At 41.5% G+C, this 14,060-nt stretch overlaps 1 protein-coding gene across 3 annotated transcripts in view; it reads right to left on the reverse strand.

The window, feature by feature from the left end:
- The window catches only part of LOC124546004 (tight junction protein ZO-1), a 710,801-nt gene that overhangs the window by 239,711 nt on the left and 457,030 nt on the right, over positions 1-14,060 (reverse strand). For all 3 annotated transcript variants that reach the window (XM_047124988.1, XM_047124979.1, XM_047124983.1), the window contains exon 10: positions 2,669-2,841. In XM_047124988.1, the coding sequence (XP_046980944.1) occupies positions 2,669-2,841 (173 nt within the window). The remainder of the gene's footprint in view (positions 1-2,668; positions 2,842-14,060) is intronic.

Here is a 14,060-nt window from a genome sequence, read left to right on the forward strand (position 1 = left end):
GTGTCTACTGCTGACGAAGGCCTTAATGGCCAAAAGCTTTAATTGTGTGAATCTTTTTGTTGTGCCTATCGCGACTCAGCATCTCCGTTATACGCTGAGTAGCAACTTTCCTTCTCTGGTATTGCATCTTTCAAGAAAATATGAAAACAAATGCTAATACTCCAAGAGCAACCGTTTTGTTCCTGTCTCTGGTACTAGGCTGCTAGGACATAAAAACATCCAGCAGCAATCACTCAACAGCAAGCTGTTTCTCTTTACAACTTTATTCCATTGGTGAAATATGCTTCTGAAAGTGGTCACCATATTTTGGTGGGAAGAAATCCAGTGTGATAGCTCAAATCGTATTTTTAGCAGTATGTCACACTGTACCTGCTCATACAAGTGTACCAAATCATTCACGAGTCCTCTGAAATTTTCTGCTTTAAAATTTTGCTGAAAAGCATTGAAAAGACTGTTAAGAGATTGCCATTATATGTTTTTCCCTTACGTTTTAGGACTAATTGAATCTGATAGTCTTTAAAAAGTTTTCTGATCTTACTATACATCTATCACCTTATACCTAAGGTACCTGACGAACTACATCCTCACCCATTAACTGCCATTTGTTGTATTGGACAATATACAATTAAACCTGGGCCACAGATATGGGTATCTGCATGGAACATTCCTAAGCTGACCTGTTTATAGGCCATCTGGAAGAACCCTTCCTAGACACCCAAGATCCCAAAACCCTCATCCTGTTCAGATTTATCGATGATATCTTCACGGATTGGACGTGAACCGAGACACCCTGTCCTTATCCTACTACAGCCACAGCACCCTCTCCCTTATCTGCTTCATCTGTTCATAATCAGTGGAGTGTACAATATTTCTGGAAACCGAAAACCACATTTCCAATGCTTCTGTAAATATTTCTACCCATACTGAGACCCCTAACCACAGAGAATACCTCAATTTCGATAGCTGGCATTGCTTCCCCTAGCAGGCTGGGTACACACAGATGATACATCTGTTGTGCATGGTAAAGACCTTCTTGAAGCATACACAGATCCCCACGAAATGGCTGGAAAAGACCACTTCCTCTGCCTCTTCCCCCCTCCCCCACCCCCAATTACCCAGTATCATCCTAGACTGAAACAAGCTAGCCACATTGTTTTCCAGAGCTGGAACAATCCTTGCCACTCTGGTATCAACTGAATTTGTGAAACATCCCAATCTTAATCTGCACCCACTTGCCACACGGGCCATACCCCTGTGGAAGGTCTGGGTGTGAGACCTGTCCTATTAACCCACTCAGTACACCCTATTCCAGTCCTGTCACATTCGTACTCTATCCCATCAGGAGCAAGTCCACCCTCAAAAGTGGTCACACTGTGTAACAGCTCTGCCGTTAAATCTCACACAGATTTTCACACAGGCACAACACCCAACCACCTGTGTGCACAAACGAACAGTCACTGACAAACTGGGCCCAAGAGCACACCTGACCACTGATGGCCAAAAACTCTTTCAAACACTTGGTCAACAGGAGTGGCTGCTTCAAAACTTTCCTCCCTCACCCAATACCAGCTTTTCCAAGCTGTACAGATGGGAATCATCCTTAGTACACATCTTAGAATCCTGCATTCCAACAGCCCTCAATCTAAACTAACCCGTGCTCCTGCCCCTCATCTACCCCCACCCCTACTCCTGTGTCCCATGCTCAGTTGACAGGCACCTTTCTGCGACCTCCCTCCTCCCCTGCTCCACCGTGCAGTCCATGCTTCCACATCACTGTGCACCAACTCCCAGTGCCACACTACTATGACCTCTCCCTCCCACCACAGCCACCCTTCCATCCCCTCCCTGCCTCTTATCACTCGTCGCAAACTTCATACAACACAACCCATCACCCCAGTTGAGCTGCAGTGTGTGTGTGTGTGTGTGTGTGTGTGTGTGTGTGTGTGTGTGTGTGTGTGTGAAATAGCACATCATCTGAAAGGTTTGCAGTGTTTTCAATCTTATTTATATGCCTATGTAGGCATCCCATATTGATATTCCAAAACGATTGTCAAATTTGTTATACTCTATCCCGTTTTTGTCACATGTGCTTGAAACTTTCACCTATCCTTCAGTAGCTGCCTCATTCCAGTCAAGATTTCACCTTCTTTTGTTTTCTTCACTCCTAATACCATTTTCTGAGAACTTAAGCACTGTTGTTGAATAAATATCCCTTTTTCTGTGTATGTATAATCTGCATTTTCTAATATGCTGGAAATGTTTTACTTTTGTACACATCTGTATCGTTAAAAAATATCTAAACCTCTAATCACCTCTCCGGTGAGTCTGTTTCTTCCAACCATTCTATTAATTTCACACTGTATATCACAAGTCTACTATAGTTTCCGTTTAATGGTCATTTAGAATCTGCACAAATGCTTTTTATTGTGATAAAACAATGATAAGATTTAGTAACTCAGAGAACTGGCACTGGCAGATACTGTGTGAGGTGCTAAGCATACGCTTAAGTGAATTAAAGAAACACTCTCCGCTGGAATATTCTGCATCAGTGACAGATTGTCATTAACCAGTTGTAAGGACAAGTATCTATGATAATTATGCACAAATTTCTACTGGATAAAATTCTACGGTTCTTCAGTATCATTTTATATCAGTACAGAATACTTACTCTTCCGAGAGACTTAGACCTACGATGACTGCCTCGACGCCTCCGGAAGAAACTACCTCTGCTCTCTGATGCGGTCAGTTCTTTCTTTGTAGCGTTAAACTGTGCTGTGGCAAGCTCTTCAGCCCGTGCCTTATTAGGTATTATACCTTTTTGTACTTCCTGATTGTTACGACCTAAAACAAGAGGTTGATGAAAAGACAGGTTCCACACAATATCATGAAATGTTTAACAGATACATAACAGAATAAATTAGAGGTGGTTAGTAGATCTATTAACTTGCCAGTAAGCCAGAGTTTCAGACTAGTGTACTCCCCCCGTTCATCTACAGTATTACTGTAGGAGTGACAAGCAGCTCAGAGACTTACCACAGCAGACTCCCATTTGAATAAAGCAGAGTTGGCTGACAGATGCAGAATTAGTGGCTAGCGTGCCCTCAACAGGTACATCTGTGATTGTTACAGGATGTTACGATAAAACTGAGGAGGCACTCATCTGATACAGAAGTGGAACTGGACACACACAGTAAGTATTCAGATACATGTCAAGAGCCACAAAGAGCAGCGTTTTTATGAGAACTTTGTTGTGTTTGTAATCGTGCAATATGTTGTGCTTAGTTAGATGCAAGCAGTCTGACTATATGACTCAGTGGGTATACGCTAGACTTAAAATCCAAAAGCCTGGCATACAATTCCCAATCACGTAAGAATTTTTTCCCCCTGTTTCTTACACATCTTTCACCTCTGCAATTATTTATTAATGTGGATAATGCCAAGCTCCACAGCAGTACAGGTCCACACTGAACTGAAGGTGCCACTATCTGGAAGGGTCAGTCAGCCTGAAGATGGGAGGAAGGCAAAGGGATTCTGCTTCAGACCAGACTGTTCCTATAAAAGCACTGCGATGTTAAACCGACTTTCAAAATTAGGGCAACTATCTTATTTATCTCACATGAGAGATAAGATGTGTAGCAATTAACAATGTGTAATAATTATGAACAATTTCTCACCTACTTCCAAAGGCACAATTGTGGAGAGCTAAAATAAGCCACTTCCACATCTGGAGGTGTACATTAGTTTTAGAGTTATGCACAGCACGAAATGAACAAGCATAAAATGGAATAAAAGATGTCCAAATTTAGAATTAATTGAGACAGTGAGTGCATCTTCGACTTTCATCCCTAAGATATCAGCAATCCTGATGCCAAGTAATGCTATGCATTTTGTTGACATAATGATTGTGAATCAAAGTGTAGAAGTAAGTTTAGTATCACCATGATTCCATAGAAATAAAATTTCATTGAGAAATCTTAATTCTATCAGTGGATAAATGATAGTGTTTTCTTCAGTACCTACAAACAAAAATAATTAAATAAAGAATGACTGAAAGAAAGGAAGGAAGAAGGGTGGGGCGGTGGGGGATATGCCACAACCTGGCCAGAAGAAGGTCTTCACTTGAGAAGCTCTACTTGGTCAATCTAATAATTCTAAATTTCAATGGTATATTAGTGCTATGTCAAGAAGAAGATACGGAAATCACAGCATTCATAAAAACTTAATTGGCATATTGAGTCAACAAATATCATCTGATATCTTCAACTTCTCCAAAATGCAGTGACAAGCAGATACTGTAACCTACTTGTGGAGTTAAAATACATCAATACACTTTGGCAGATTCCACAGAAGACAATAAACAGTATTCTTCAACAAGCAGGTAGGGGTCTATCTTACTTTTACATCGTACCTATGCATATCTATCACATTTTCCAGTATAAGATTTTAAATTCAGCAGATGCCTATCTATCACATTTTCCTATATAAGATTTTAAATTCAGCAGACATATTGATGTGAATTTTAAAATTACCCTGGTGAACTGGATATTCAAAAAAGGTTTTGGGCTTGCTGTCGGTCATATTACAATGCATGGGATTTCAACTGGCCAGCTGCCGGTCATATTCAGGTGAGTTCATCTGTTTCTTGTTGGTGCCACTATAACTCTTTGTTAATAATTAAATTACTGAAGACTTTCATATGTGAACACTCAGTACCAACTTGAACATTAGAGTAGAACCTGTTACTCAATTTGATTTTTATTTGATCATGTAGTACTACATTGTGATCAGCAAAAGTAGGTGGAGCAGAGGACATGTCAAGAACACAATATATTCAGTGTCACAAATTCAGTAATAGCTGCAATGTTGATTTTACTTGCTAAAACTATCATTAGTAACAGCATTTGAGCTTTATGACTGGTCCTTATTCCAAGTGTTATGAATGTGGATGCTTGAATTTCTTTCCACTATAACTTGTCTCTTGTGAGTGATATTACTGTATTTTAATGTACACAAAGGTGAAGGTTAAGATGCAAAGCATTTTGAAGATACTTCTGCAAAATTGAGGTAGTCTTTCTTCTTTATACAATTTCAACTACACTTCTTTTTGCAATTGGAAGGAGACACAGCATTGATCGTATTTTTTTGTTTTATTATCCGCAAAATCGATTTTCGGTCACTTAGTGACCATCCTCAGTGCTGTAATATACAATTAAAACTGGTAGGCACTGGTTTATGTGATCACTCTAAGCTTATTGATACCAGTGCCAACCAATTTATGTGATCACTCTAAGCTTGTTGATACCAGTGCCTACCAATTTTAATTGTATATTACAGTACTGAGGATGGTCACTAAGTGACCGAAAATCGATTTTGCGGATAATAAAACAAAAAAATACGACCAATGCTGTGTCTCCTTCCAATTGTATCCATTATCTGGTCGTGGTGCACAGAACACTCCATGAAGTCGCCAATCAACAATTCTTTTTCCCAAAATGAACACTTTCACTGATGATCACACTGTTACTTTGTTTTCAAGTGTGGTTTAAAGATATTATGCTATACTTACAATATTATGAGAAGGAATCAAGTGTGGTTTAAAGATATTATGGTACACTTACAAAATTATGAGAAGGAAAGTTGCCACTCACCATACAGCCAAGATGCTGAATCGCAGCAAGGCACAACAAAAAGAATGTCACAGTTATAGCTTTCGGCCATTAAGGCCTTCGTCAACAATAGACACACACACACACACACACACACACACACACACACACACACACGCTAATACAACTCACACAAATGAATGCAGTCTCAGGCAACTGAAACCACACACACATATTGATGTGAAAATGTACAAAAACAAATCATCCGTGCCTTATCTTTTCAATATTCCACCACCTCCCAAAGTCCCACCGTCCAGCCACAGAGGAGCATTTCCCTCATAACTCAGTACCACCCAGGACTGGAGCAACTGAATTACATTCTCTGCCACGATTTCAATTACCTCTTGTTGTACCCTGAAATGAAAAATGTCCTGCCCATTATACTTTCCACCCCTCCCACAGTGGTATTCCCTGTCCATCAAACCTACACAATATACTTGTCCACCCTTACGCAACCCCTGCTCCCAGTCCCTTACCTCATCGCTCATACCCCTGTAACAGACCTAGACGTAATAGCAGTCCCATACATCCTCCCATCACCACCACCGACTGCAGTCGGGTCACTAACATAACCTATCCCATCACAGGCAGGGCTATCTGTGAAACCTGTCATGTGGTCTACAAGCCAAGCTGCAACCACTGTGCTGCAGTCTATGTAGGCATGACAACCAACAAGCTGTCTGTCCGCATGAATGGCCACTGACAAACTGTGGCCAGAAACAAGTGGACCACCCTGTTGCTGAACATGCTGCCAAACATGATATCCCTCATCTCAATGACTGCTTCACAGCCTGTGCCATATGGATCCTTCCCATCAACACCAGCTTTTCTGAATTGTGCAGGTGGCAGCTTTCCCTGCAACACAACCTACATTCCCGTAACCTTCCTGGCTTCAACCTTCATTAGTCACTGTCCTCATCCACGCAGCCCCTTCCCTGTTCCCATCCCAGCACTACACAGCTGTCATTACACGCCCACACCCTAGGCATTAATGGCCAAAAACTATAATTGTGAGAGTCTTTTTGTTGTGCCTATCTGAGGACTCAGCATCTCCACTGTATGGTGAGTAGCAATTTTCCTTCTCATAATATTGTTGCATTCCAGCCTGGATTTTCCATAGTTTTATTATGGTATACTTACATAGAAACTGCTTGTCAATGTACTGCGGTAGTTTTTTCACACTGAATATGTGTGAGCTTAGTGATAACACACTGTTGCCATTTCAGCTCATTCTCCACAGTAATAAATACAAATCTAAAGGATTCTGTTTCTTCCAGTTTTGTTCCATTCACAATTGTGTCCACATACTTGCACTTTTATTTGTTTCTACACACTAGCAAATCACATGCTGCTTCATGCATTGCATGGGAAACAGCATCAAATGTTTTGGAAAGAATCACAGACACTGCAGCAGATACAACCTGCTTTTAATCTAATGACTGTACAGTATAATTTATTCTGTCACAAAGAAAACTGACTTGAGGAAACTACAGCACTACAAAGTGTTACAAGCCCTGGGCACTGCTTATTTCCAGAACACTGCTGACAGAAACATTTAAGAGTGAACAACTATTCCCACCTTTTTTAACTATTGCCTCCTCCCTTGAGGAGGAAACAGTGATAGGTTGAGAAAGGTTAGAAATGAGAGGCAGAGCTCAGAATGAGAGAGACCCACCTGCAGCAAGGACGAGGCAAGAACTGTACCAGACCAAGAGAAATGAGAACTGAAATGAACGGTACAACTACAAACTCAAAGCAAGATGGTGGAAAGGCAAAGAGATGGGGGAGAAGAGAAAACTAGATGAAAAAGAATAAAGAAAAGAAATATGAAAAAATATAACAATAAAAAAACAATAATAGCAAAAGATACATTGCTACTCACCACACAGAGGAAGCAATGTATCGCAGACAGGCACAATGAAAAAGAATGCTAGGAATATTTCTGATTTTGGGCATATTCATTCTTTAGAAGTTGATAACTGGGTCTGAGGGCCGACTGTGTGTGTGTCTAATGTGAACACTATCTGGGCAGGGGAACTGGGGGTGAGGAAGAGGTGGAGGTGGAGGGTGAGAGATATCAGGGTGGGGTAGGGGAGGATTCTACCACTGGAGTGTGCAGGAAAAGGGTAGGGCTACTAGATGCAGCATTGGGATGTTACGTTGGGCGCGAGGGGAGTGGGACAAAGCGGTGAAGAGAATATAACTCATAGGTGCATTGGCAGGATAGGAGCTGTGTGTTTGTATCATAATGGGAGCAGGGAAGGTGATACGCAGGTGCAGGACGGACTTGCGAAGGATATATTGTAGGAATGTTCCCACTTGTGCAATTCAGATGGCACAGGCTGTGAAACTGTCATTTAAGTGAAGAACATCATTTCAGGAAGCCCTTTCGGTTATCGGGTGGTCCAGCTGTTTGATCACACTGATATTTTGTGCCTGTGCAGAATGCAGCACAGTGATTGCAACTTAGTTTGTAGATCATATCGATGCGTCCACATGTGGTCCTGCCTTTGAGGGGGTAGGAGATGCCAGTAACAGGACTGGAGTAGGTGATAGTAGGAGGATATATGTGACAGGTCTTGCATCTAGCTCTACTGCAATGAGGCAAGGTGTCGGGAGCATGAGTGGGGTAAGGACAGACAAGACTATTGCATAGATTGCGTGGGCGACAGAATACCACTCGAGGAGAGGTGAGGTGAATGTGTGTCATTTCAGGGTAGGATGAGGTAGTCAAAACCCTGGTGCGGAATGTGTTTTAGATGCTGCACTCTTGGGTGGTATCGAGTCGTGACAGGTTACTTCTTTGTGCCCAGACAGTAGGTATGTGGAAGACGCTAGGTAATAGAAGATACTAAACACAGGAGACCAGTTTCCGGACAAGGGCAGGTGGGTAATTTTGGTCTGTGAAGGCCTACATGAGACCCTCAGCATATTTGGAAACAGACTGCTTATCGCTACAGTTGCAATAACCACAGGTGGCTGCGCTATATGGAAGAAACTTCTGCATGGAAGGGGGGGACTGTATATTAATAGAGGTTAAGTCCAGGAGGTTGCCAGGATGTGAGCATTTTCTAGTGATCAAATCCCATCACCAGAGTTCAGGGATACTAGTATCAGGTGGGAGGATCCAAACAGACCCTGCGGTGTGGTGTAGCAGGCACTCAGGTCACGCACATTGTGCTGCAGAGCACAGATATTGGGTATCTGAAACACGGAAAATTCTAAGTCAAATCATGCACTTAGCTAGTTTAGTTGTGGTCATACCTATGTAAAACAACATACAGTGTACATACACTATTTGGTACGTGAGATATGTTGCTCTGCCTTGATTGATCTGCAAGGTATATATGTAGAGAACACACATACACACTACATGGTGATACTTTCAACTGAAATGGCAAATTGTCTCGAAAACAGCTTAGATGTAAGACTGACAGCATCCTCAAAATCTTTATAAAACTGTTTTTGCAGTTCTTTCCAGGCTGCAATGAATTATTCAAACCTCATGTTTCCTTTAATGCAAGTGAGCTTAGGGAACTGGACTGTTTTTGCAGAATTTGTCCCTTCCACAAAGCTATTTTCTTTTTAAATGCATCCCCATCAAATCAGAAAGAAGTTAACTTGCAATGTCTTACTGTGGACAGCATGCAGTCAAGTCCACTTAAAATGCGAGTCTGTACTCCAGAGATATTCTAATTTTTGTTCACGCATTCCTTTTTCCTTCATAAATTCAACAGCAGCAAGTTTCAATGCAGCCAAACAGGACCAACATGCTGTTATTCTTTTCTTGGTTGCCAAAGGAAAAACACTGTAGGCATCCACTGGAGATTGTAGAATGTGTATAGTGCAGTATGTCTGCTGAGAACCCACATCTGTGTGCCAAGTTCCATACTGGTTGCAATTCGACACAAGACAGCAGTTGATTTGGGAGGCCAGCCTCATCCATTACACCACCTCAACGGGGAGGATGGAGAGGAGGAGTAGGGGGGGGGGGGGGGGGGGGGGGGACACAAGCACCCACCCTATATGAGATTTTCACTCTGCAGTGGAGTCTGCACTGATTTGGAACTTGCTGGCAGAATTAAAACTGTGTATTGGACTGAGACTCGAACTCGGGACCTTTGCCTTTTGCGGGCAAATGCTCTACCATCTGAGCTACCCAAGCATGACTCACGACCCATCCCCATAGCCTCAGTTCTGCCCGTACCTCATCTCCTACCTTCCAAACTTCACAGAAGCTCTTCTGCGAACCTTGCAGTTTGGACGGTAGGAGTCGAGGTACTGGCAGAATTGAGGCTGTGGGGACAGGTCGTGAGTCTTGCTTGGGTAGCTCAGATGGTAGAGCACTTGCCTGTGAAAGGCAAAGGTCCTGAATTCAAGTCTCGGTCTGGCAAACAGTTTTAATTCTGCCAGGAAGTTTCACCCACCCCATAGTCCTGATATCTCCTCATGCATTTATCATACATTAGGTCCCTTAAAGAAGGCTTTTAGGAGCCAACAATTCCTGTCGGATGAGGATGTGTAGCAGAGACAGACATCTTCATGTAGCAGGACACAGTGTTTTACCAAACAGATATATTCAACCTGATGCATCAGTGGGATGATTGCCTCAATGATTATGGTCATTTTGCCAGACTGGCATACCGATTCTGGATTGCCCCTAATATTACTTACTTCCAAAATTCAGTTATCTAGATTTGTAGCGCTAGTTTATTCTGATTACACTAACACCATTTTGTACTAGGGAAACATGGCTTGTTAATTATCTGAAAAATTATGTATTTCAGCCAATTTTGGTGGGAAATGGGAATCCCTATGGGAGTATACATACAAGGGCGAGTCAATTGAAAACTTAAATATTATTTTTAAATATTATTTATTGTGCAGAAGTGGTACAAAGCTGTATCACTTTTCAACATAATCTCCCCAATGCTCAATGCAAGTCCTCCAGCAATTACAAAGTGCATAAAATCCTTTAGAAAAAAATTCTTTTGGTAGTCTGCACAACCACTCATGCACCGCATGGTGTACCTCTTCATCAGAACAGAACTTCTTTCCTCCCATTGCGTCTCTGAGTGGTCCAACGTATGAAAATCACTTGGGGCAAGGTCTGGTGAGTATGGCGGATGAGGAAGACACTCAAAATGCAGCTCTGTGATTGTGCAACTGTTGTACGGGCAGTGTGGGGCCTTGCATTCTCATGTTGCAAAAGGATACCTGCTGAGAGCAATCCATTTCATTTTGATTTGATTGCAGGCCGCAGATGATTTTTTAGGAGATCTGTGTATGATGCACTGGTGACAGTGGTCCCTCTAGGCATATAATGCTCCAAAATCACACCTTTTTCATCCCAAAAGAGAGTCAGCATAACCTTCCCTGCTGATGGTTCTGTTCGAAACTTCTTTGGTTTTGGTGATGAGGGATGGCGCCATTCCTTGCTCGCCCTCTTCATTTCCGGTTGGTGGAAGTGAACCCAGGTTTCGTCCCCAGTAACGATTCTTGCAAGGAAGCCTTCTCGTCCAAAGCACTGAAGAAGTTCTTCACAAGCATCAACACGTTCTTCCCTCATTTCAGGAGTCAGCTGCCATGGCACCCATCTTGCAGACACTTTGTGAAACTGGAGCACATCATACACAATGTGTTTCAAATGGTTCAAATGGCTCTGAGCGCTATGGGACTTAACATCTGTGGTCATCAGTCCCCTAGAACTTAGAACTACTTAAACCTAACTAACCTAAGGACATCACACAACACCCAGTCATCACGAGGCAGAGAAACTCCCTAACCCCGCCAGGAATCGAACCCGGGAACCCGGGCGTGCACAATGTGGTGTGCTGACCCTTGACGAATCTGTAAACATGCTGCAATGTCATTCAGTGTCACTCAGCAGTTTTCCTTCACTATGGCTTCAACTGCTGCAGTGTTCTGTGGAGCCACAACTCTTGCCTGACATGGACGAGGAGCATCTTTCACTAAAGTCACACCATTTGCGAACTTCCTACTCCATGCGCAGACTTGTTGCTATGACAAACATGCATTTGTCAAAGAATTTAAATAGGTTTCACACCTTTACTATGCAAAACCCGAATAACAGAACACTGTTCTTCCCTGGTGCAAGTTGCAAGTGGGGCAGCCATCTTTATACTGATACTGCAACGGTACGTGTGCATCTACACTATGCTGCCACCTACAGGCCATTCTGCACGCTGTTTGTAGCACACTTACCAACTTGCAGGATAATGGCATGAAATTTCGATTTGTTATTTCAAATTTTCATTTGACTCACCCTCATAGTATTTACAATATTGTATTGACAATATGGTATATTTTCCTGTAATCTGACCCACAGTTAAACCAGATTACTCCTTGGCTCATTGTAATTCAATGCCCATCAATTCTGTTATTTTTCCAGTAATAAACAGAAAATTTAATAATCAGTTTCTATAATTATTCATAGTTTCCTGGAAGTAGGACTACTGGACAAGTTTTTTGGTACCTAATAGCTACATTGTTAACACTTAATGGGTGATAAATAGATTGGTATCTGCATTTGACAATTTCATGGCTTCATATTAACTCCTGGCCACTTCTGATTTATCTGTGGCAAGCTAGTAGTGGAAAAGGAGCAGTGGACGATCTCTGATTTTGTCAAAGAAAATTAAAATTTTATGGAATTAATGGCTTTATGCCCAGCTGGTTTGCATCATACTTAGGAAACAGAACGCAAAAGGTTGTGCCAAATACTTCAGACAACGTTGAAAAGGTAAAAAATTTTATTGAACTGGGTGGGGTAGAATGGGGGGGGGGGGGGGGGGGGGGGGGGGAGCCACAAATGACATCCCACAAGGTTCAGTTTTGGGTCCACTTCAGTTCCTTATGTATGTGAATGACCTTCCAGTTAACATACAATAAGCAAAATCGATACTAGTTTTGTACAAGAAATACAAACATACCAACAACCGATGTCACACAACGAGCAGGAGTCAGTACAGAGTCGATTGCTCCAAATTACCATGTGTACATAGCGATGAAAACAAACTGAATGAAGCATATTAGTAAGCTTCTCAAACAATTATGTTTGACTATTTTTGCTCTTCATATAACTGCTAATCTTGTATATAAATATATCAACTTCCTGACATATTCTAGACATTTCTACTGAATAATGTCTTACAGAATAATTTTCTGGGGTAACTCATAATTTATAAAGAATTTATAAAGAATGCACAAAAGAGAGCAGTAAGAATAATATTTGGTGTTCACCCACGGGCATCAAGGAGCCAGGCATTTTAACTGTACTGTCACAATTCTTAAGTATGAATTGAAATCTGTCATAAATAATTCATCACAATTTGAGAAGAAAAGTGATGTTGATACATACAATTGTATAGGGAAAAATGACCTTTATTACCAAGTGTTAAAGCTTGAATTGCTCAGAAAGGACCATTTGACAAATGACATAAAATATCTGACAGGTAGCGAAGCAATTTTTAAATCTAATTTAAAATTATTTTTCCTCAATAACTCCTTCTATTCCATTGATGAATTTCTACTTACATACTATGGAAAATCCAAGAGGGAACGTGACAATATTATGAGAAGGAAAGTTGCTACCCACCATATAGCGGAGATGCTGAGTTGCAGATAAGCACAACAAAAAGTGTCTCAATTTCCTGAGACTGCAGTCTTGTGTGTGTGTGTGTGTGTGTGTGTGTGTGTGTGTGTGTGTGTGTGTGTGTGTGTGTGTGTGTGCATGCGTTGTGCCTATCTGCAACTCGCAACTCTACTTACAAACTTGTAGCCAGTAAAAAAATAAAAAATAAAAAAATAAAAAAAATTATGAATAAAATAAAATAAAATAAAAGTGAAACTGTATGAGTATGCCAAAAAAAAAAAAAAGTGTTAATGAATGTTAATGCTAACTATGTGCACAGATTCTGTTAACTGACTTGTTCCACATCATTTTGATAAAAGAATCTTTCATGTGATCTATGGGACATGTGACTAACTAACTATTTTGTGTACTTTGCAACAATGGTTGGGTATCAGGACAAATCATGGGCCCGGCATCAAATGTGTTCAAGTTCTGAGGAATGACCCATGCTTTCTGTGCAAATGGGACAGTCATACAAAAGACAAGCATTGGCCTCAAAAAATTTGGAAAATCAGGATGATAAAATGGTTCAAATGGCTCTGAGCACTATGGGACTCAACTGCTGAGGTCATTAGTCCCCTAGAACTTAGAACTAGTTAAACCTAAGGACAACACAAACATCCATGCCCGAGGCAGGATTCGAACCTGCGACCGTAGCGGTCTTGCGGTTCCAGACTGCAGCGCCTTTAACCGCACGGCCACTTCGGCCGGCCAGGATGATAAAAGTTGGAGTAAAATTG

This window comes from Schistocerca americana, chromosome 1 (assembly GCF_021461395.2).
Source record: "Schistocerca americana isolate TAMUIC-IGC-003095 chromosome 1, iqSchAmer2.1, whole genome shotgun sequence".
Lineage (NCBI taxonomy): Eukaryota > Metazoa > Arthropoda > Insecta > Orthoptera > Acrididae > Schistocerca > Schistocerca americana.